Here is a 24042-nt window from a genome sequence, read left to right on the forward strand (position 1 = left end):
CAGTACATGGCAACGAGCAGAACTGAAATCTGGTCTGTAGATTGTGGTGTCACTTAGCCCTGTATCACATTTTGCATACAAATAATCCTGCACTACAGCTTCAGCAAGTCCACAGCTAGCCTCAAGCAGGCTAGAAGTTGAATGGAAGAAAAGTCAAATGAAGCAACAGTCCACAAAGGGGGTGGGGGTCAAAAGCATGCAGGATGTCTTGCATTACTCAAAATTAATATTAAAACAAAACTGGCTTCAAGACAACATTTATTATTTAAGACAAACTGATTGCAAATGAGATTGAAGTCAAGACACACCTTTACTCAACATTTTATTTGCATAAGAATGTACAGGCAAAGTACTTAAATTATGCCACAAACTAAAATGCAGTATGGTAAACAGAAGAGGAGGAAGTTAGGACTGAAGATGCTGGAGATCAGAGTTGAGTGTATGGTCCTGGAAAAGCATAGCCAATCACACAGTATCCGAGGAGCAAGGGAATAGATGTTTTGGGGTAAAGCCCTTCATCAGGAATGCCAGAAACGTCAATTCTCCTGTTCCTCGGATGCTGCCTGACTGGCTGCTTTTCTAGTACCCTACACTCAATCCTGGTAAACAGAAATACAACCCAAATAGATGGCATGTTTAGGTATCCCAAGAGATTAGATTTAGAGTTAACCTCCACCTTAAGTTATCAATTCCCTTTCAATTAACATTTATTTGATATGCAAGTGAAATTACTTTGTTTACTTGGGTCAGGCACCTTTTTAAACAGACTTTTAATAAATACCATTCCTGTCAATTTTGACAACTTTCATATGCAACTACAGCTAATACACAATGAAGTGGTAACAGATTTGGATCTAGACTTTGAACTCAAGAACTATTCAGGACAACAGTTCATATTTAATGATAGAGCCTTGCTAGAAGACCCTCCTGAAAAACCAAGCTCATATCAGGATGGTGTGTTAAACAGAAGTATTGATTATTTTCTATGCAGTAGACTGTTTAAGACTCACTGCAGTGCATTTTGCTGAGCCACCAGACGGTTTGTCCTCAAAAATGTATCATGATTCTGTAACATGTTCCTTGTGCATGTTAGAACAATTTAGGTTTTCATTGCAGTACTCCTAGCTTGACTTCCATGAAGTCACAGCACTGGTTAAAAATCAGTCCACAGAACCTTAAGCTAGCTCTCCCATACAGCAACCTATCAGCTCCGTTCATTTATATTGCAGTAGTCTGGCAAGCTTTTCAGGTTCTCTTTCAGTTTTCACTTGAAGTAATTCACCTTGCAGTGCTCTCATTTAAAAGGATTTTCTACCATTGTACCATCTTTACTTTGTTAACTGTAAGCATCTAACATCAAATCTCCTTTCCTTCCAGAGAACAAACCCACCCCTTCAAATTGAACCCTCACAAAAATCTACCAATCTGGTAAATCTCCTCAGGTGGGAGAGATGAAGGTGCTTGGGTGGTAAGTAGGATGGAACTATATTCCAGCTGAGGCAAAACTGAAACATAAAGTTAGCCTTTTTGCACATTTGTTATCAGGCAAAAAGCAGCTGGAGCCAAATGGTCCAGGCACTCAAACTGAGCATTGGTACACAGCTTGTTCATTGACTATTCCGCCGACATCTTTGAGATCTGACCAAGGTAGTAATTAGCCAGTACCCTTCTGGCAATGGTGCAGAGATTCAATTACTTCAATTTCAATTAAAACAGCCAACAGTTTTAAAAATCAAGAGGCCTGGACAGAGTCACAGAGCACAACAACCCTCTAGGATAGGAATGGGGTGGGGAGAAAAAATTTCTCATGTAACTCTTGATATTGTGTGTCACCATAGTCTTTTAGAGAGAAGAAACTGATGGTGATTTAACATGAGGGCCACCAGACCTCAGGCAAAGGAATAGAGATTAAGGAGGAGAGTCCTTCATGGTAACTTCAAACAGATGGTGATGGGAATTGAACCCACACTGTTGGCAAAACACTGCTCTGCAAACCAACAAGCCCGCTAAACCAATTACCCCTTGTTGAGAGATTATTAAAGATTCTGCAGCTAAAGGTAACAGCCTCAGCATGTCAAAACCCTTCATTTATAGGATAGAAACAGGCCATTTTATCCAACCAGTTCATGCTGACATCAATATTCCAATTGAGTTTCTTCTCCCTTGTCTTTATAAAAATTCACTTCAGGTTACACAGCAGGCCTAGGTTTGTAAGCATTTGTACTTCCATTCATCATGGTAGCAGTTAGAACAACTTACTTGCTCTTTAATATCTACTTGATGCTGTAACAAAATTTAGTATGACAAAATATACACATCATAATTAGTGAGCATTTATGCTTTGATTTTATTCAAAAATTCACAGCTGCATACACCATACTGCTCCGTTGTTTGTTGGATGTTCTTTGACAACCATGCTATTCCAATCCAGATGTTACTTTGATCTGCAAAACAAGTCAAGATTAAGTCTAACAGTTGAAATGTCTATGTTAGGCCACACAATTATCCTGCACAGAGATTTATTAAAACATCAGAATGGAATTTGACTTTTGATATAAATGGTATCCAATTCTCTTGTTCCCACACTTTGCTTAGCATCTTTCATGGGGATATGGTTTCATAAGAACACCACACAGTCACAAGAGCATGGCCAAGACATTCAACACTCCCTGCCAACCTTACCTTGGCAAAATTTGTTCATGGGATAGCCACAAATTCTTGTTAGAAGCAAAAACTATAGTAAATATTCTCCAGAACCAGTAGAATACTGTTGTTAAAGTAATTGACTTGGTGTAAATCAGATCAAAAAAAGGTCTGTATCTGCCATCCCGTCCTTCTGCAGCACCCAAATGCTCAGGTGTGAAGCAATTGGATCTGGACTGTTCCACAGTAAATTCACACAGCATTCCCTCGAAATTCTTCTCTGACTGCGCAGACCATCCTCCGGCTCTCCAACCTTAAACTATGATTAAATCTGCTTCCTGCATGTCTCATCACTCCGAACCACTATCACAAGGCTTTTCCACACCATCTTTCCTACATAAACAACCCTAACAAATAACTTCTCAGCTCTTCCTAAAACAGGCCATGTTCTCCAATCCATCAACGTAACTGAAAACACTCACCTAACAAACTATATGCTGTATCCTCTTGAACACCAATACATCCTTCCTTAATGTGGGGCCCCAGAACTGAACTTCTCTAGTCAAAGCCAAAGAGTACGTTTTCATTTCAATTTGTAGAACCCAAGAACAGTTTACCTTAATCACATTCACAAACAGCACTGTCTACTTTTAGTTTCCACACATGGGAACTGAGAGCTCAGTTACAGCCTCTCTGATAAGATCTCCCCATTCTTCCTCCCTAAAAAAGTACCACTTCATGCTTCTTTATTGATTTTAAATATGCCATATATGCCTGTTGTGCCAGCCTTTTAAAATGTTCTTTGAAGTATCTCAAAATCACATTTTACACTAAAGTTTTATTCATATCAGGTTTAAATGTAAGCATCCCATGGTGCTTCAGATACAATTTTAAAACCAAGGTGTTGCTCACATGGGAACGGACTTGGACAAACATGAGATTCAAGTTAACAAAACAGCAGAGTTTAGAATGATTTCAACTTAGGGTTAGCGTTGGACAGCAGCCAGGAGTACTGCAAGGATATGGACTTAGCTGAAGATAGTGAAGTAGACTCAGCATTGGCACAAGTGAAGTTTTGGAAGATCACCTTAGTGGATCTTTGTCACTTTTAGGACTGAAAACTGGTAAATTTTAAGTCATCTGGACTAAAAATAGCATTTTTATCACAGGAGAAGTCATGCAATTTCTCAGAAATTCAGTCAACAGTTTAACAACCTGTGATCCATCTACTGATTTCAAAATTGTTCTTGACTAATTTACCAAAAGAACTTTGACATGGGGGCAATAGATTAATTATTGGAAACACTGGCTTTGAAAGTGACAATGGAGCCCAAAGTCTTGCGGCTGCTTAGCAAACTTATCTAGACTTGAGATTTCAGCTTAAAAAAAAGAGGAAACCCTCCAATACTTGCAAGTAAAGCCACAAGTCAGTCTCTCCCACCTTTTTGAAGTAATGTGGAACAAGTTTCCACATTAGATTACTTAGTGTGGAAACAGGCCCTTCGACCCACCAGCCCACACTGACCCGCCGAAGTGCAACCCACCCATACCCCTACATTTACCCCTTATCTAACACTACGGGCAATTTAGCATGGCCAATTCACCTGACCTGCACAACTTTGGACTGAGGGGGGAAACCGGAGCACCCGGAGGAAACCTATGCAGACATGGGGAGAATGTGCAAACTCCACACAGTGTTGCCCGAGTCAGGAATTGAACGCAGGTCTCTGGCACTGTGAGGCAGCAGTGCTAACCACTGTGCCGCCCACCAGTATTTTGACTACCTTGCAAATGCAGAGAATTTGAGTTGCAATCACTTTCCAAAGGATTGGTACCTGCTCAATTTCTACACAAACCACACCTGTTTAACAGATCATCTGACTTGCTGTCAGCAATTTGTCAACCAAAATCCCAGTGGGCTAAAATATGTTTAGATTATATCTTGATTTTTCAGGCCATTGGTCTAAGGTGGTCGCAGTTCTGGTAAAAACATCAAATTTTCATTCTGCAGTAATTATGCCAGAACAAAGACATTGTTTTCAAAAAGTCCACCTTTAGACATTGGAACTTAACTGCTTACTTAAACGGTTTCCTCAAAACTCCTTACACAAAAGTAAATGATACTAATCACTGAATGGTTAGACTAGTTCAATAAAAACTCAGCTGAACTCTACAATAACTCAATTTCACATCACAATCCCATAAAACCATTTAGCGCTGATTAAACTGAACACTCAGCAATACAGAATCATCAAGATATTCGAAAGGCAGGCTTCCAATCCTAAAAATTTATACTGAAGCTTTACTGCTATCCACTACAGACTCACCCTACCTCAGAAACATGGAGATGCTGGTAGACAAGGTCAGAAGCCACACGATATCAGGACACAGTCAGATGTACAGCATGGAAACACACCCTTCGGTCCAATCTGTCCATGCCAACCAGATATTCCAACCCAATCTAGTCCCACCTGCCAGCATCCAACCCATATCCCTCCAAACCCTTCCAAATCATATGCCCATCCAAATGCCTCTTAAATGTTGCAATTGTACCAGCCACATTCCGATGGGTTTACCTGAAATTACAAGCTTTCAAAGGTCTGCTCCTTTGTCAGATGAAGTGGAGGAGCAGTGCTTCGAAAGCTTGTAATTTCAAATAAACCTGTGGGACCATAACCTGGTGTCAGGTGACTTCTAATCTTGCCTTCAAGAGCGGAAGGCACACAGAAGCCATAACAGTAGAAAGGTAAGTGTACCTGGTTAGTTATCTTCACTCTGTAGGTTTAGGTACAAGCTCCAACTTGCATAGAATTCCATTATTTCCAAAAGCAATTTGATTCTATACGCTCACCCTGTAAAATAAATATTCCTATTAGCTTACGGTTCATGACAAATCCAACTACCTTTAATTCAGTCATCTCTACATTAAAATGTTAATTTAAAAAAAAACAATAAATCTCAATTTACATTTTCCATTGGCCATCCAGTCCAGTGCTGCTGCTGAATGCTTGTCCAACGTGGTTTAGAAAATGTTTCACAGGTTTCAGTTTTGAGATAGTATACAGAATTCCATTTCATTTTTAAAATTCGAACAGGAGAATGGTTATATTTGGTGATCGATGGGCTTCCTTAAGAAACAGGTTTCATTTAGTAGGTAACTTAAAAAGGATTTGCTGCTGGACCTATACAATTCCATTTTGTTTAAACTGAACATGGAGTTATGTTGAGTGAACGATGCACTTCCTTATGTAATCGTATTTCATTTAGTAGGTAATTTAAAATTGTTTGCTCATTACCTACATAATTCCACTTTTCTGTTTAAATTCAACATGGAGTATTAATTGGTGAACGATGTGCTTCCTTATGTAACCACAGGTTTCATTTAGTAGGTTAACAAAATAAGGTTGCGTTGCTTACCAGAGTTGTTCTTTTCACATTAAAATGGCCCTTTGAATCGGCTGAGAATGTTCTAGATTCAACTGTCTTTAAGTCTCCAACTTTTGAACAGTGACAGGCCATTGCAGATCTTGATGCTTAATTCTTAAAACCATAGCAAATTCCTTTTAAAGGTGAGACACTACACTTTCAGAAAATTGAGTCATAAAAGTGTTTTAACGACATTTGGGAAATTTACGATTTGTATCCATTTTAAGCCAGAACTTAAAAACAAAACACTTTAAGATACTCACTGCTGACGATTTGATTTTTTTTAAAAAGCCAGCTTGCTTCAGAGTCAGCTGTGACTGGAGTTGAGAAGTTGAATGGTGATCTGGAACTGGAGGAGACTGAAACATAACTGGCATATTTTGAAATTGCAATGTTTCATTGGGCAATTAATGACCGGTCATCGCCATTTCTTGCTCTTTGGTGTATTGTGTTGTCTGGACATTTTTTCCTTCCCACTTGTAAAAACCAGGCTAACATGATTTGCTTTTGCATTTCCCACCCAAAAGCAGCTTGCTTAAAAAACATACAGGTTTCACTGAAAAGGTTTCAGTCTTTATTTCACAATAGCACTGGTGCAACAAAGCAAGATCTATTTCTATATATCCATATTTATGTATGGAGAAAGCCACAGACAGTAGCACTGTTATAACATTAACGTTTTTTTTTCCATCTTTAACCAGTCTCTGCACCATTCCCACTAGAATGTACAAACTGACTTTTTTTTTAAAAAAACAAGAAACTAACATGAAACAGCAAACCAAAATTAAAGTTTTCAAAATCTGCTTGCATGGAAAGCACCTGACAGTCCTTTCACCTCAAATTTTGTCTGTGTTTCAGTAAGGGAAAAAAAAGCACTAAGAGCAAGGGCTTTTTTTGGTCCATGGTATATCAAGTTCAGTTTTAGTATCTGCTTCGGCCACTGCCCCTGTCGTAGCGGTTCCCACCGCGCCCAGATCCACGATTTCCTCCACGGCTCGAGCTGTTGTACGAGTTACGTGGGGGATAGCCTCTTTCCATTGGCATAGCTGGGCCTCTATCTTGCCTACCAACACGATCATTGCGGCTACTTGAGTAAGTCTCACTTCTGTAGTTATCACGGCCTCCACCATATCCATCCCGAGAACTGGTGCTGTAGTCATCATAACGACCACTTCCACTGTAAGATGGTGGGGGCCCTCGTGCAGGTGGAGCACCACGTGAGTTACCTGCAGGGTCAATGGTCAGGTCATATGGAAACGTTTGAAATATTCCTTACATTTTAAAAGATCTACTCATTTACTGCAGCTTTGTTGAAATTTGCATTTAAACACTGACTGCATTTGCAGCATTGAGTGATGCAGCAGTGGGATGCTCCCATTACTGGGTACCATTTGACATAGCAATGAAGTTTTTGAAATGTAAGACTAACTCATTTTGGTAGTGTCTCACATTGTCATTCTTCCAGAAACGAATGGGAAGGTTATGCAGAAATATTTCCAGCCTTTAGGTTTTGGTGTGCACATGTTACTGATTTTATTTGATTATATAGTTGAATATGCATTTTCTTAAGTGGCTAGGCATTTTGTTTGATGGATATTGCTCATCAGCAAGCTTGCATTGTTTGAAGTTCATTTGTTTTGCTGTGGATTTCAACTCATTTGCTTTCAACTGTGCTTTATCACTGTAGAAATAAACTGCTTGAGGTTCAAAGACATTTTTCACTGAACAGTTTATGCAAGATGAAACCATACAAAATTAAAAGTTATACCAAAAATTAACTAATTCTATAATTGAACAGAATAGTGACACTACACAATCAGCTGCCACCTTACCATAGCCATCATAGGATTCTCTGTAGGAGCCACCACTTGGGCGATCATTATAGTAGTCACGTGGTTCACGCCCACCATATCCATCACGATCACTAAAATAGAAACCAGCCATTGGAATTATTTAAAATTAAAGTTATTGAACTACCAAGTTAATACCCAAAATTGCTAGTTCTGCCTTAGTCCTTACCTGTATCCTCGGGAGCCATAATCATCGCGCCCGGAGTGAGAATATTCTCGAGAACTGTAGGAGTCCCTTGGCGGTGGACCATAATCTCTTGAATCTCTAGAACTTGGATAATCTCTGCTAGAATAACTGCAAAGTAAAAGATGACCATAAGGTAATTATTGGGATAGGAAAGAAAGTGAATAGTAAGGCACAAAAAAATCCAACAAGTTGAAATCAAAAGCTCAAGTCAGCAAAAAAAATTTAGTTTCAAACATCAGTCCGTACGATATCCATATCATTTTAAAATATTTAGGTCCACACCACTGTTCAGAAACTAATACATAGCTGATTCTGGGCATTAGCCTCAAAATGAACTAGACGAACCACCCCAAAGTAGAAATATCAACAAAATGTTCAATAAACAACTTCAAGCAAAAGCTGGTTTAAGTCATGCTGAACTCTTCTTCCCTCCCATTCTCCAGTAAATATCAAAAACTTGTTACAAATTAGGCCACTATCTACTGCCCTGTTAAAACTCTTGAAATTGGATCCACTGTCACATTTTTCACAATCGTCCAAATGATTTCTCCATCAAAATCCTCAACTTGAGGCATCAACTGAACTACGGTTTCATCAGGCAGTGCAATTCAAAAAAGGAGGCAGGCGGGAGAGTTTAAAGCAGATGTGCAAGGAAAGCTTTTTGTAAAAAAATTTACAGAAACATCAGTAGGTGCCCTGAACCTGCTGCTGGGAAGGCAGTAGAAACAGATACGATAGTAATTTAAGGAGGCATTTAGACAGATACATGAACAGGCAGGGAGTAGAAGATGGACTCCATACAGGCAGATGGGATTACTTTGGGATATGGTCAGCACAGACAGTGGGTCAAAGGACCTGTTCCCCTGCTGTACTTTATGTTTGAGAAATAATTGTTATGCCAACAGTTTTCTAAAAAGCATTTAATTTTTTGAAAAAGCAATCACTAAAACCTAGTCAACAGCAGAAACTGCTCTAGCACACAAGACTATCAATAGCTATACTTTTATGGGAACATCCACGTGAAGAAATCTGTGGACATCGCATTATGCTAAATTAAAGAACTGATGCAGACAGCAGGGTGAGCTGAATGGCCTCTTTCTGCACTGAAGCAAGACTCAAGGCATTCTTACTTAACATTCAAAACTATAATTGGACTTGACAGAAGACAATAATTTAGCTCAACTCCTGAAAGGAATGATGGCTAAATCAACTAAAACCTTTTAGCATTTGCCATCTTTACTTTAGCATGCTAACAAGATTGTGGAACCAATAATCAACAGTAATTGCTGGAGAAGCTGCCTTCTCACCATGGAGTGAGAGAGTTAACAGAGGGTGCATTGACCCTTCCTTTCAAGCATTCAGAAGGGTCATTGAATGTTAACTCTGCTTCTTCTCCTCCACAGATGCTGCCAGAGATAGAGTTTCTCCATAAGTGTTTGCTTTGATTTCCAACATCTGCAGTTTTCTGTAGCCAAAAATTTCCGTAGATTTATTTTCAAATAAACAGTTAGCGGGCTACATTGGTAGCTAGATGGACTGTTTACTGTTAAGATAATACTTGACTGGGAGTATTTTTAAAACTCATGGGAAATACCCAGAGGTTGAAGGGAGATCTTCAGTTTCACTGTTTCGGCTAATTCTGTGAAATTTTGGATGGAAATGCATGTAGATAGTAGTGCTACTGAGAAGGGGAGCACATAATAAATTTAGATTACCTTAGACTTACCAAGTTCCAAGCCACAAGCATTGGGATAAAACACTGAGAAGATTGCTGAAAGAATTTATCAACATTTCCAACCTTGAAGTCAGTTTCTATAAACTATCAAAATATTACAGAAAGCACTCTGATGCAAGTATGGTATAGGCACTGCTGTTTGGATACCATGAGGGATTTTTATGGTAAATGCAAGGAGTGCTCAAGTTAAACTTTCCTGTTTAAGTAGTTCAAAAGAGTTTTAAACTGATGTTTCTTTTTTGCCTAATTAGATTCTGAAACATTTGCATGCTTGTGTTTCAGTCATCATGTCAAAAGCTGTTTAGGCTGTACTCCAATCTAGAATTAAGTTAAAAATCATGCACCACGAGGTTTGGTCCAACATTGTTCCTTCATCAGGTATACAGCAGTGCTCCAAAAGCTAGTGCTTCCAAATAAACCTGTTCAACTATAATCTGGTATTGTGATTTTGAACTTTGTCCACCCCAGTCCAACACTGGCTCCTCCACATTAGTCTAGGATTCAAAGGCTAGCAATAACAAGCTGGATTTTTAATGTTTAATATATACACAGTCAGCTGCCTCCAGCAATCGCAACAATTGTACTGGAAAACTCCAGTTCTACTGAAAACCAAACTAATTGCTGCAGTAGGCAGACCACTTATCCAATTTCTGCTAATGGGTCAGCTCCAAAGGGCACAAATTCAAGTGATGTCTTTGCAAGGCAAGCACCTCAAATGGCATTTGCAAAATGGCCTGGCAAGTTACATGGGGCTTGCACTCATTACAAAATCATGCCTTCTTTCAACTATCTACTTCTGAGTGAAAAAACATTACCTGTCTCTGCTATTGTAATAATCATCTCTTGGCATATAATCATCCCTTCTGGAGGGCATCATCTCTCTACGAGAAGGTGGTGAACCATAACTGTCCCTTTCACGTGAGGGAGGTCCTAGGGGGAAAAAAATAGGGTCACCAAAACAACTGAAAACTGGAAAAAATCCATATCTAACTTGGTGGAATAATTTTTACCTCTTGACCCACTTCCTCTTCCGCCCATTCCTCCACTCCGCATTGGTCCTGAAGGAAGGGGCCTTTTAGGTGGTGGTCCATTTGCACGCCCTGGGGGACCCCTTTTCAGTGGTGGTCCTCTGGAGGAGACTTTTAATAAAAAGAAACACTTGTAGCTATTTGTTCATATTAAGTACATTTTGCATTTTAAAGTTCCACTTCCAAATACTCAGAACACAGGAGTTTATAAAAGAGTCTTAAAAATATTTTTCAAAATAGTTTCTACATTTCCCGATTTGTAAACATGCCTAACCATTGCTAATTTAATGCATTAAGTTTAAAACTCCTCACAAAAGTATTTCATGAATTAAGTAGACGGAATTAAAAATCATTTTAAAGAAACACAAAATAGCACAATTTTCCTTTAATATAAAATTGAGTACTGCTGCAAAAAGTCGTTTTTCCAAATTGTACTCAAGACAATTCACAAGACATGCCAAAGCAAAAATATTTAAACTGCATAAGACAGATCTAACTGGTTGGTGAGTGAACTCACTGGTAGATGCACCAATAAACAATGGCTGACAGACAACTGCCAAACATTATTTAGGCAACACCTTGACCAATGAACTAAACAATGGCTGTCATCCATTTTAAGTTGAAACAAGCACATTGTCTATATGTTCCGTTTGTAAAGAACAGAGTCCTGTGTATTAGTATGGCGCATTCATCATAGAAATACCTCAGAGTTCACCTGCCAATCAATCAGCACTGGGAATGTGGCATTTTTCCTTTAATTTGGTACTTTTTGGAAACCATCATGATGAGCACAAGTTGAAAACCTTTCACAAAAGCATACCTTTCCTCAGCAATACATTTTCCTCATTGTATCTATAAGTCTTTAAATAAAATGTGTTGCTATGATGTGTTTGAAATTAGTTAGCAATCAAATAAAATAATCAAAGTACAAAATCAGGTCCATGACCATATCTGGTCATCTTTGATCCATAAAATAAAATTGTTTCCATTGCTTTACAGATACATTTTCCAGTTGGTACTAAAGCAGTGTTGTCCAATAGAAATCACTGACTAGCCACAGGACATTTAACCACATGCATTAATTTTATTCAGGAATCTCCATTTGCATATTCAAGGTAAATATATTCACATGCACATGTACTTGCACATCTCCCAGCAATTAGTAACAAAAAAACTATAGCACTCAAAAAAACTCACTCCATCTTATTTTTACCACATGTACAAAATCAAAGTACATTACATGCCAATGACTGTCCATTAATCTATTTGGTATGTTTAAAGTCACCACATCTGGATGCTCATTTCGCCACATGGCTGACATATTGGACAACACTGTGCTAAAGCTATATTATCAAACTTACCAGAGTATGCTCCCATATCATCTCGTGGGTCAGGACTCCTAAAGAAATGTACATTCCTCTTAAGGTAGCACTGTTCTATCTCCTGAATCCATTCACCGTGCTCACCTGCGTGGCAAAATCTACTTGTGCCATCAACAATGCAATAATCGCAATTTTTTGTAAACATAGCATATACTGAAACAGCAGATGCTGTAGACATTACAATGGAACATGACTGAACAGGCAAGATACAGACTCTCCAATGTGACTTAGCGGAATTGTGTCGGCAAGGATCATGGAGATATCAGTAACCTGTATCTTAGGACATGCTTCACTTCTAGAACACTGCAAAGTTCTAGATGAAATTTTAAAATGCAATGGATACACTATTTTCACTGTAACCACTGATACAGTGCAGTTACACACATGGCTGCAAACCTACATTTATCTCAAATTCTAAAGACTTGTTTTAAGTGGGACCAAATTGTACAATAAACATCAAAAGACAAAACTTAGTACTGCTACATTTAAGATAAAAATCTCAACAGTGGGTCAAGTCCCTTGTATTAAAGTCCTAAAAGCAAGTAGGACTGACCGGGAATAGACTAGCGTCACCGGTTCTATCCTCCACTTCCCCACCCTTAGCTCAAATTTTCCACTAATCAAAAATTTAGATTTCTCTCCTTCAAAATAAAGTTTCAGATTGGATCTGAAAAGTGTAGTTATTGTGACTGTCTAGACACAGGAGTGCAATAGATTTTGCTACTTTCCTCTTGTAATGTTACAGATTGACAGATTGTTTGTTTCAGGTATTTACCTTTTTGAGGTGGACCTCTCATTCCTCCACTACCTCCTCTTCCACCTCGAATCCCCCTAGGAGGACCACGGCTTCTTGGGGGTGGGGGTGGTCCACGTCGTCCACTATTTTCAAATGCTGGTTTAGTAGCTTGCTCTACTTTAATGGGTTTTCCATCCAAAGACTTTAAAAAAATTGAGAGGGAGTAATAAAAATGTTTGTAGTGCACTCAGGACTGGATTCAACTTAAAAAGGGTGCTTGAAGTAGGGTCAGTTGTGATCAGGAGGCACAAACTACAAATTATACCAGAGTCTCAAGTAGAGCCCTGCCTTTTGCATTGGAACCAAGTCTCGAAAGAATCCAATCTTTATATATGACCACAGGTCAGGTGAATGGTGATTTGCTTTACAGAACCACAGGTGTTTTAAAAAACACCAGTGGTGACCATTGTGAATGAGGTAGACTAGACAAGTCTTACCAAAGGATATGTCAATTAATACATTTTTCAGTGTCCTCTGTGCAAACCTGACTGCCCTGTCTGTTTTAGGCCTGTAAAAATGGGACCTGTCAGTTTTATTGTGAGCTCTACCTACATTAAAGATATGTCATGTAGATTCCTGCCAAGTAGAGATTTTAGTTCACTGCATTTGAAAAGTTGCAGTCAGCAATAAAAACACATTAACCACAAATCTTGGTGGCACAAACCCTTTCTGGATACAATTCCAGTTGTGTAGTAAAGCTCAGGACTTCTTAGAGGAAAGGTAACTTCAGCTCTGACGATCAGTGCTAGTGAAGTCATCACTGCTCAAACTTTACACAATGGAAATTGCAAAGTATTGTTCTCTACACAGACTGAATAATAAGTATTTCAGCAAAATCTTAAAGGAGTAGAACTAGTTAATAAATACCATTCCAACTAAATCACATTTCCTTAAGACAAAACTATTGAAGTCCACAACAAGATCACAAGATTATGAAATACTGCATTAGCAGATTTAATGACTACACTGTCAAACCTCAGGATAGCTTTGCAGATATATTGATGGCCAGTCACACCTTTTTAGCAGCCAGAGGAGTGGTGTTTTACATACGTTCACATATTAAAATAGTTTGAGCAATGAGAGAAAATATCTTGATGTTACAAAGTACATGAAAAATACAATATCTATTTGCTTGTTTAAAACAGGAGGTGCATACAAATCATACACGATCACCTACATTTATTTTGTATACCCATCACTTGTTTATACTGACATTGGAACAAAGGCCCAGTCAATAGTTTTGACAACTTACAACAGCTAGGTACTCCACATTAAACTATTTGTCACAAAGTTAGAAGCAGACATTTCTATCATCTCACCTTTCCATTCATATCCCTGGCTGCATCTCTTGCATCTCCTGGACTTTCAAAAGTAACAAAAGCAAAACCTCTTGACTTATTTGTTTCACGATCTTTCATCAGCAGAACTAAAAAGAAAAAAATTACCAGGATTTTCACAACTAACTGCACTCAGCATAATTTAAGGCAGCACAATCTTTTAGGTCAGCATAAGAGCACAAATAACAAAACCAAAAATTACACAAATTACTCTTGCAACATTCCCTCCACACAAAGTCCATTATCAATATGTTAATTTTTGTACCTACCTTGTTTTTAAACTGTATTTAAGTTCTTCATCACTTTGGTCTTAAACTTTTGGCAAAATGCTTAAAGCAGGGAGGCCAACTCAAGTTTTGTACTTCAGATACATACCTTCTACTATTCTTCCATATTTGCCAAATACTGCTTCAAGCGCCTTTTCATTTGTTTCGGTATTCAGACCGCCAATGAAGAGTTTTCCAGGACGATCTGCTTCCACCATTGTGACGGTCACCTACAGAAGTCAAAACACTAACATTAATCCATGTAATGAATAACACCTTTTCTGCCATGTTGATGCAACCATATTTATCCATTATCCAGTTATAAAATGACAAATGAATATGATATTAATTATTTAAGGAAATGTCAGAGCTCATGGCTCTGTTATGAGAATAACCCCTGGCACTGGAGAGGGATAAAACAAATAGATCCAGGACAAAAACAATTACTGGCTATGAACATCATCTTCAAACGAATGTTAGGTTCACAGATAAACTCAGAAATTAGATTCCAGTATCAGACTGGTCAAGTTTTTATCCTTCAGAAATCACAAACGTGCAAGTGACATGTGAACATCTATAAAAACTACCTTGTACTGCAAAACATCATGACAAACTTTAACAAAGATAAAGCTAAGTAAAACAATTTACATTTTATCACCTCCACACAACCTTCTGCTCAGTTTTTGTTCATTCACGAGACTTGGGTTTTATCCCTACGAGTTTACCACATTGCATTTTGACCATCTGCTATAGTGAAAGCATACATTTCAGCAAAGTGCCATGTCAAAAGTAGATAAAAATGTTAATATTCTTAAGTGTTGTTTGTTTAATGAACCTAAGTCACAACTGAAGTGGAATAAGACAGATCATTTGTGCCACATAGTGCTCCAAATTCTATTTTTGATTGTTCCCCTTTCTCCCTGAAGAGAGAAACTTTCTTAGGTGTTATTGACCCAGTTCCTGCAATCCTTTCATGCAATGCATGCACATAAGAAAACTGTCAATGCAAGGAAAGGAGGAAGTCAACAAAATGACAATTACCAGTGGCATAAAAATAATGCAAATTGTTGGAAGTAATAGATTTCATCCTCTGGTCTTAAAACCACAGAAACAATACAGCAGTGTTTCATTTGGCCTATTTGTCCATGCTGAAACAGACACCCTAATACCCTTTTTAATCCCATCTTCCTGCACAAGTTTTCAACAGGTTAAGGTCTCTGCCTCCACCACCAACTCATTCAGCAAACTCCAGACACCACCCTCTCCAGAAAAAGGTACTTTCTCATCATATCCCTTCTAATCCTTCTAACTTAGCTTAAATCTATCAACAACAAGGAAGGCAAGTTGAAACTCACAATACCAAGTTTAGTCCAATAGGTTTATTTTTAAGTAAAAGCTTTCGTCAGGTAGCTAGTGAAGCAGGATCATAGAATACAGAATCTATAGCAAAATACCAGTGCATTTAACTGATGCGATACACTGAACAAATCTAGATGACTGTTAAAGTCTTGCATCTTTTAGAATGGGTTGCAAGCTTCAATTCATTAATGGGAATCTCAGAATTTCTGTCAAGTCACATACCCAAGATAACAAGGCTTTCAAAAAAGTTCTGAAGGAGAGGTCGACTTCTCCACTTGATGCTGCCTGGCCTGCTGCATTCTTCTAGCCTCCTGCCTTATTTTGGATTTCAGCATCTGCAGTTTGTTGTCTCTTACAAAAGACATCTCAGCTCAGATAATGCATGAAAAGGTGTGAAAATGCATTGTCCACTAACCTCACACCTTTAATGCATTATCTGAGCTGAGATGTCACTTTTAAAAAAAACCTTTAGTTACCTCATGAATATGACTTAGAAGTTCTGGGATTTAAATATTAGATGTACCAAACCCCTGCAACCCATTCTAAAAAATGAAAGACTTAACAGCAATCTAGGTTTGTTTAATGTATCATTTTAATTTTATGACACTGATCTTTTGATAGATTCCATAGCATATGATCCTGCTCCACTAGCTATCTGATGATGGAACAGCACTCCAGAAGCTTGTACTTCCAAATAAACCTTCTGGACTAGAACCTGGTGTTGTGAGATTTTTAACTTTGTTGGACTGGGGTGGACAACGGCACCACCACATCATAGGGAAGGCAATAAGTGTGGGCCAGCCAGCAACAAACATCCCACAAGTGAATAAAAAATTCAAAAAGGGAGTCAGAAAGCAAGAAGCTGCAGGCCAGGTAGCTTTATGTCTGACACAGAAAAGGGTACTTGGGTAACTTCAAGGGTTATCAAGCACAGCAAATATGCTTTTGTCAAGGGAAATCATGTTTAATTTAGAGTACTTTGAAGTGTAACTGGTGTTGTAGATAAAGGGGAACCATCGAATGTATGATATTTACATTTCCAGAAGGCATTTGATAAGATACCAAAGATTTTGCAGGAAATTGGGAGAGCATGGCCTTGAGGTTAACATTGATAGGAAGAGAGAACAAGATAGTAGGAGTAAATAGATCTTTTTCAGGCTGGCAGAATTTCATGAGCAATATGCCACAGGGTCAATGTTGGGACCACAACTCTTTCCAATTTTAGAGAAATAATTTGGTATAGGAACAAAAGGCATTTAGCTACATTTCCTGATGACGGATGCGTACAGCTGCGACAGGACACAAGGGATACTACAAAGTGATATAGATAAAGTCAAAATAAGCATCTGGTAAAAGGAGTACAACATGGGACAGTGAGAAGTTGTGTTTTTATACTCAGCCAAAATGGATATGACCTAAATGAAGAGAGGGTGCAGAGATCTGGGTACCCTACTGCACGAGTCACAGGTTAGTATGCAGGTAAAGCAGGAAAGCTAAACAGAATGTATGATTTTATTGCAAAGAAAATTGAATGCAAAAATGGAAAGATTATGCTTCAGTTTTACAGAACATTAGTGAAATTGCATCTAGAGTACTGTGTTCAGCACTGAACACCATTCTTATAAAAGTTAACGTACAGGAAGGAGTACAGAGAAAGTCTATGAGATTGATATCTTGAATGAGCGGAGTGCCTTAGACAAAAGACTGGACGTGCCAAACCTAAATCCTCACATTCATTCATATGAAACAAATCCTGAAGGGTCTTCACCTTGTGGAAAGGATGATTCCTCTATGGGAGTATCTGGAAGTTGGGGATGTTTCGTCACCTCAAAAATGAGGAAGGGGGGCAAGCACACCTATTTCAGGCAGATAAGTTTTTTTCTGGATTCAGTCATAGGATGCAGGTAACCCTGACAAGGACAGCATTCATTGCCCATCTCCAATTGTCTTTGAACAGGAGGTTCAACTAGAGAATATAGTCACCATAAAATCTGAAATTAAAATGATGTTTTAAAGAAAGCTAACTAGAAATGAAGAAAATATTTCAAACTATACTTTCAAAAAAATGATTTAATGAAGCAAACATAAGTCCAATCAAAGGTGAATTCAAGAATTGACAATGGAAAAATGGAGATAGCAAGTGAACAGAGTATGTATTTTGCATCTGTCTTCACCATATATACACACAAGAAAGAGCAAAGATATAGCAATAAATCAAAAGAACTTAGGGAATGTAGGAGTATTAGTCATCAGAGAAATTATTGGAACAGTGATCTAATTATCCTGGGTCTTGACAGCTGTCATTCTAAGGTCTCGAACGAAGTAACAAGTGAGTACTTTGGGAAAGTAACGTGCTGTGGCTGAAAGGAAGTCAACACTTAATTTTGGAAAGAAGAAGTGGAGAAACTCAGCAGGTCTAGCAGCATCTATGGGGAGACAGCAGAGTTAACATTTTGGGTCCAGTGACTCTTCTTCTGAACTGATTTGAGTTATTACTTTCTGCAATAACCTCAACATAGAGGTAGCATATTGACATGGATAGAAATTGGCTGGTTAACAGGAAGCTGACAGCAGACACACATTTTTCTGGTTGGCAGTAAGTGGTGTGGCACAGGGAATTGGTGCCAAGACCTCAACAGTTACAATTCTTGAAATGACTTACTGAAAGGACAAACAGCATGGCTTGCAAACAGAGGGGACACAGATAGGCAAGAAAGTAAGCAATGAGAATGACATCAGAGCACAAAAGGGACCTAGAAATAATGACTGGAAAAAGATCAGGAATATCATGTATTAGGTGAGAAACTGAAGGAAAATCAGGCGATTTGGCAGCACTTGCAGAGAAATGAAACAAGATTACTGTCTCAAGTCCAGTATGATTTCCAGAGTAAGCATAAGTTCTTTCGCTCTCCATAGATGCAACCAAACTGGACTTTTTCTCACACCCATTTCATTTCAGATTTGCAGCATCCATAGTCCTTTGTTTTTATAATCCCAGGAATAGGCAGCTCGCCAGATGATGAAAGGGTAGATGGGTTGGATTCTGGTGGAATACTTGGTACAAATACTTTGTATGGAAGAGGATAAAGTATTCAGGGATAGGTAAGGAAAGCAGATGAGGTTTTAATCAGATCAACTATCCTCTTACTGGTGGAGAAGCAGTCTCAAAAGGGCTGAATGAAATACTATTGTTTGTTGATTCCAGCATAAATGTGGGTAATGTTATTTGTCTCAACAACTTGCGGTCAACAGCTCTACATTCTTGCCAAAGATGTCTTCCGATTTTCTGTTGGATTTATAACCAACATGTTTGCATGGCTCCTAAAAATCAGCGCTGACCCTTTCTTTATCGTTTCATTGTGAAGGTAACTATCATAGTATTGACCCTTTCTAATAGCATACCTGAAAGTCCGTGCAGTTTTGATCTTTATCGCCAAAGGAAATTACACCCGGTGGGAGAGAAGCCAAACTTCACTAGAAAAAAAACAAAGTACTGGAGAAATTCACCAGCTCTGGCAGCATCTGTGGAGGAAGAAAAGAGAAGCAATGTTTCAAGTCCCTCTTCAAATAGTGAGCTCTGATTTGCAACAGGAGAGTTTTATTCTATGAATAGCATCTCCTCTGGGTAAAAACAAGGGCTTGCAGATGCTGGAAACCAGATTCTGGATTAGAGTGGTGCTGGAAAAGCACAGCAGTTCAGGCAGCATCTGAGGAGCAGGACAATCAATGTTTCGGGTAAAAGCCCTTCATCAGGGATACAGGCAGAGTGTCTGCAGGGTGGAAAGATAAACACTCTGCCTCTATTCCTGATGAAGGGCTTTCACCCGAAACATCGATTTTCCTGTTCCTCGGATGCTGCCTGAACTAGTGTGCTTTTCCAGCACCGCTCTAATCTAGCATCTCCTCTGGACCTATCCATTCAGATAAGATCAGAAATTGCCAGAAAAATTCAGCAGGTCTGGCAGCATCATGTGGACAGAAAGATTCAACGTTTGGGGACCAGTGACCATCCTTCAGAACCAGCCCAGTCCCTTCACCTTTTGTCCTGCGATTATGGGGCTAGCTCTTCTAACAAACCTTTCTATACCACTTCCCCTCCCCCAAAGCCCTACTATCCTCTGGCTATCTACTATATTTCCCGCCCTCCCAACTATCCTCTGGCTATCCACGATATACCCCACCACCCCAAAGCTCCACGACCCTCTGGCTATCCATTATATTCCCACCCCCCAAAGCCCCACTATCCTCTGGCTATCCACCATCTTCCCCCCCCCCCAAAGCCCCACTATCCTCTGTCTATCCACTGTATCCCCCCCCAAAGCCCCACTATCCTCTGGCTATCCACTATATTCCCCTCCCCCCCAAAGCCCCACTATCCTCTCTCCATCCACTGTATCCCCCTCCCCCCAAAGCCCCACTATCCTCTGGCTATCCACTATATTCCCCTTCCCCCCCCCCCCAAAGCCCCACTATCCTCTGGCTACCCACTATATTCCACCCCCCCCCCCCCCAAGCCCCACTATCCTCTGGCTATCCACCATCTTCCCCTTCCCCCCCATCCCAAAGCCCCACTATCCTCTGTCTATCCACTGTATCCCCCCCAAAGCCCCACTATCCTCTGGCTATCCACTATATCCCCCTCCCCCCCCCCCAAAGCCCCACTATCCTCTGTCTATCCACTATCTTCCCCTCCCCCCCCAAAGCCCCACTATCCTCTGTCTATCCACTATATTCCCCTCCCCCCCAAAGCCCCACTATCCTCTCTCTATCCACTGTATCCCACTCCCCCCAAAGCCCCACTAACCTCTCTCTATCCACTGTATCCCCCTCCCCCCAAAGCCCCACTATCCTCTGGCTATCCACTATCTTCCCCTCCCCCCCCAAAGCCCCACTATCCTCTGGCTATCCACTATCTTCCCCTCCCCCCCCAAAGCCCCACTATCCTCTGGCTATCCACTATCTTCCCCTCCCCCCCCAAAGCCCCACTATCCTCTGTATCCCCCTCCCCCCCAAAGCCCCACTATCCTCTGGCTATCCACTATCTTCCCCTCCCCCCCAAAGCCCCACTATCCTCTGGCTATCCACTATCTTCCCCTCCCCCCCCAAAGCCCCACTATCCTCTGGCTATCCACTATCTTCCCCTCCCCCCAAGCCCCACTATCCTCTGGCTATCCACTATCTTCCCCCCCCCCCCCAAGCCCCACTATCCTCTGGCTATCCACTATCTTCCCCCCCCCCCCCCAAGCCCCACTATCCTCTGGCTATCCACTATCTTCCCCCCCCCCCCCCCCCCAAGCCCCACTATCCTCTGGCTATCCACTATCTTTGAGAGAGATTCCCAGCGGATTCCAGGGGATCAGTGCTTCAGGGCTAAAGAAGGGAATTGAAGGGATCACTGGGACAGGCGCTAACGCACTGATCCGACTGGACGACAATGGGTTCAGTCGGTACACATCCCCTCGCCCCCACCGTGGGGGTGCGGGAGCGCGCTCCCCAAAGCCGCGGGGCCGCGCACCGTCGACACGCTGCCTCCCGCAGCCGCCGCCCCCATTATTCAAACCGAGCGGCGGTTACAGGGAGCGCGCGGCCGCCCCGCTCCAACAAAATGGCGGCCGGAGCCACCGCTCTGGAATCAGGGCTGCCCAGAGCACAGGGAGCGGCGGCAACCTCCCAGACCAGCTCCCGGCCTGGCTAAAGAGCATCGAGCTACCGGTAAGCTGGAACTCCAGCGATGAAACTCTCTCCCTCCCTCACAGGCTGCACGCTTCCACGCCCCCCCCGCCATCGCACAACATGGCGCCCTCATTTTATTAAAACACCGTCGTTCTCTCTGACTGAACACCGCAGCTCGGAAGCGCCGTCCCCCTCTCTCCATATGTCTCTCGGTTTGTATTACCCGCCGGCGGCGGCGGCCCCGAGCTGATTGTGTGCCCTCACCCAGTGCTGTCCCTCTGAAGCCGCTCACCCGAACACTGCCGCTGTCCCGCTCTGCGCCACAAAAGCAAATGGCCGCCGCTGGCGGGCTCGCCGCCTTTTATAGGGCCGCCTTCCCGCCAGAGTGAGGCTGCACTGCCCGGATGTGCCGATCACCCGAGCGGGATCGGACACCATCCACTCCCCGTCAGGCGGGATCGGCAACCGGCCTCGATCACCCCCGGAGTGATCCGGATCAGCACCCCAGTGGATACTCCACACCACCCTCACACTGATCTGGACTCGATCACCCTTTCCCACCCAAGAGGGAATGGCGCCCGGACTCGATCACTCCCAGAGCGCCAGTGGATCGCCCAGAGTGATTCAAGATCCGGACTCGATCACCACCATCCAGTGATCATAATCTGACCAGGATCCCCCACCCTCACACAGTAATCCAGTCAGGGGCTCGATCACCCCCAGAGTGATCCGCATCGGCACTCGATCACTCCCAGAGCACAAGTGGATCACCCAGAGTGATCCAGATCGGGACTCGATCACCACCATCTAGTGATCATAATCTGACCAGGATCCCTCACACCCACACACACAAATCCAGTCAGGGGCTCAATCATCCCCATAGCATCAGTGGATTCCCTCCTAGGAATGTGATCTGGGGGACACCGATTGATCCCTGGAGCGATCTGGAACAGCAGCCCATCATCCCAGAGTGATCCAGATTGGGTTGGGAATCACCCCAGAGTGATTCGGAAAGTTGTCCTATCAGCCCTGGAGTGATCTAGGTCAGCACTTGATCACTCCACACACACACACCCACCCACCCACACACACACAGTGATTTAGATCGGTGCTGGATGACCAGAGTGATCCAGAAGCATACCAGATGAATACCAGTGTGATCTGGAGCAGAGCTCGGTCACACCAGGAGTTATCTAAATCAGCAATCATCCAGAGAGTCACAGAATCACCCCAGATTGATTATTTTTTGTTGCTGATTAATTACATTAACTCTCTCTCTCTCTCTCTTTTTAATACTAGCACAGACACATATGCACACAGTGTACCAAGACACAGTGACCAGCACGGTTTTGCTTACTATACAGACAGATCGTACCATAAAAAATGCATCAAGGTAGCAAACTGCATGCAGAACCGAATGTTAAGCTGCAGAGAAAGATCAGAATTAACCAAGGGAATATGTATAATGTGAGAAGGAAATATTTAAAAAGGACCTAAGAGGCAACATTTTCATGCAGAGGACAATGAGTGTATGGAATGAGGAGGCTGCTACAATTACAACATTTGAAAGGTATCTGGATTGCTACATGAATAGGAAAGATTTGAAGAGATTTGGACCACGTGCTGGGAAATGGAACTGGAATAATTTAGGACAACTGATCAGCATGGATGAGATGGACTGAAGGGTCTGTTTCTGTGCTGTATATCTCTGACCATAAGTTCTCTTCCAAGTCACTTACCACCTTGACTTGGAAATATATCACCATTCCTTCAGTGTTGTAATGTTAAAATGAAATAACTCCCTCCCCAATAGCACTGTTGATTGACTTTTAGCACATGGATTCCAGCGGTTCAAGAAAACAGCTTCCCCCACCTAAAGGGCAATTAGAGACGGACTAGTGCTGCTCACATCCTATGACTAAATAAAAAGACACAATCTGAACAACCTCAGTGGGTGTTTAGCTAAGTAATTGTAGTTTAGGCCAGGTAGTAGCAATGGATTCCCTTTCCTGAAGGATTTTGATGAACTGACTGGATCTGTTAGGCCAAGTGCAGGGAAATGGGGTTAGTGTGGATGAACATTTTGGTCAGCATGGACCAGTTTGGGCTAAAGGGCCTGTATCTGTGCTGTAGGACTCTGACTATATTAAATAAATTGTGAACAATGCCCACAATCTGAGAATGATAACAAGGAGGCCATTTGGTCTGAATGACGTTTAGGGCTTTTTAAATGAGAAATTCAAGTAGTTGCTGTTCCTGGCCCTTTCTCAGTTGTCTTGCTTTCTTTGGATCCTTAGAGCTGTCTTAACGGATTGTATTTGCTACAATCACCATGTTATCAGATATTGCGTTCCAGATCC

The 24042-nt window shown here is 41.2% G+C and overlaps 1 protein-coding gene and 1 non-coding gene across 5 annotated transcripts; both read right to left on the reverse strand.

Annotated features, from left to right (window-relative positions):
- Positions 1 to 241: 241 nt before the first annotated feature.
- Positions 242 to 22078, reverse strand: rbmx (RNA binding motif protein X-linked). 4 transcript variants are annotated; one of them, XR_009645189.1, is made up of 12 exons: positions 21947 to 22024; positions 19412 to 19531; positions 14760 to 14880; positions 14367 to 14473; positions 13027 to 13189; positions 12231 to 12335; positions 10852 to 10980; positions 10657 to 10771; positions 8089 to 8214; positions 7902 to 7993; positions 5400 to 5495; positions 242 to 2444 (listed from the first exon to the last, which is right to left on the reverse strand). XR_009645189.1 is itself a non-coding variant. In XM_060832385.1 (11 exons), the coding sequence occupies exons 3-11, from the start codon at positions 14866 to 14868 to the stop codon at positions 6991 to 6993; spliced, it is 1251 nt and encodes a 416-aa protein (XP_060688368.1). In that variant the 5' UTR covers positions 14869 to 14880; positions 19412 to 19531; positions 21975 to 22078; the 3' UTR covers positions 6621 to 6990. The 4 variants fall into 4 exon arrangements, 3 of the variants coding, with proteins under 3 accessions (XP_060688368.1, XP_060688367.1, XP_060688369.1); XM_060832385.1 differs by lacking the exons at positions 242 to 2444; positions 5400 to 5495 and adding an exon at positions 6621 to 7295 and having other exon boundaries at positions 21975 to 22078; XM_060832384.1 differs by lacking the exons at positions 242 to 2444; positions 5400 to 5495 and adding an exon at positions 6621 to 7295 and having other exon boundaries at positions 21947 to 22023.
- Positions 13743 to 13811, reverse strand: LOC132820560 (small nucleolar RNA SNORD61). Its single transcript, XR_009645221.1, has one exon. It is a non-coding gene; the product is annotated as a small nucleolar RNA SNORD61 (small nucleolar RNA).
- Positions 22079 to 24042: the final 1964 nt, after the last annotated feature.

The sequence above is a fragment of the Hemiscyllium ocellatum genome, chromosome 11 (genome assembly GCF_020745735.1).
Source record: "Hemiscyllium ocellatum isolate sHemOce1 chromosome 11, sHemOce1.pat.X.cur, whole genome shotgun sequence".
NCBI classification, from domain to species: domain Eukaryota; kingdom Metazoa; phylum Chordata; class Chondrichthyes; order Orectolobiformes; family Hemiscylliidae; genus Hemiscyllium; species Hemiscyllium ocellatum.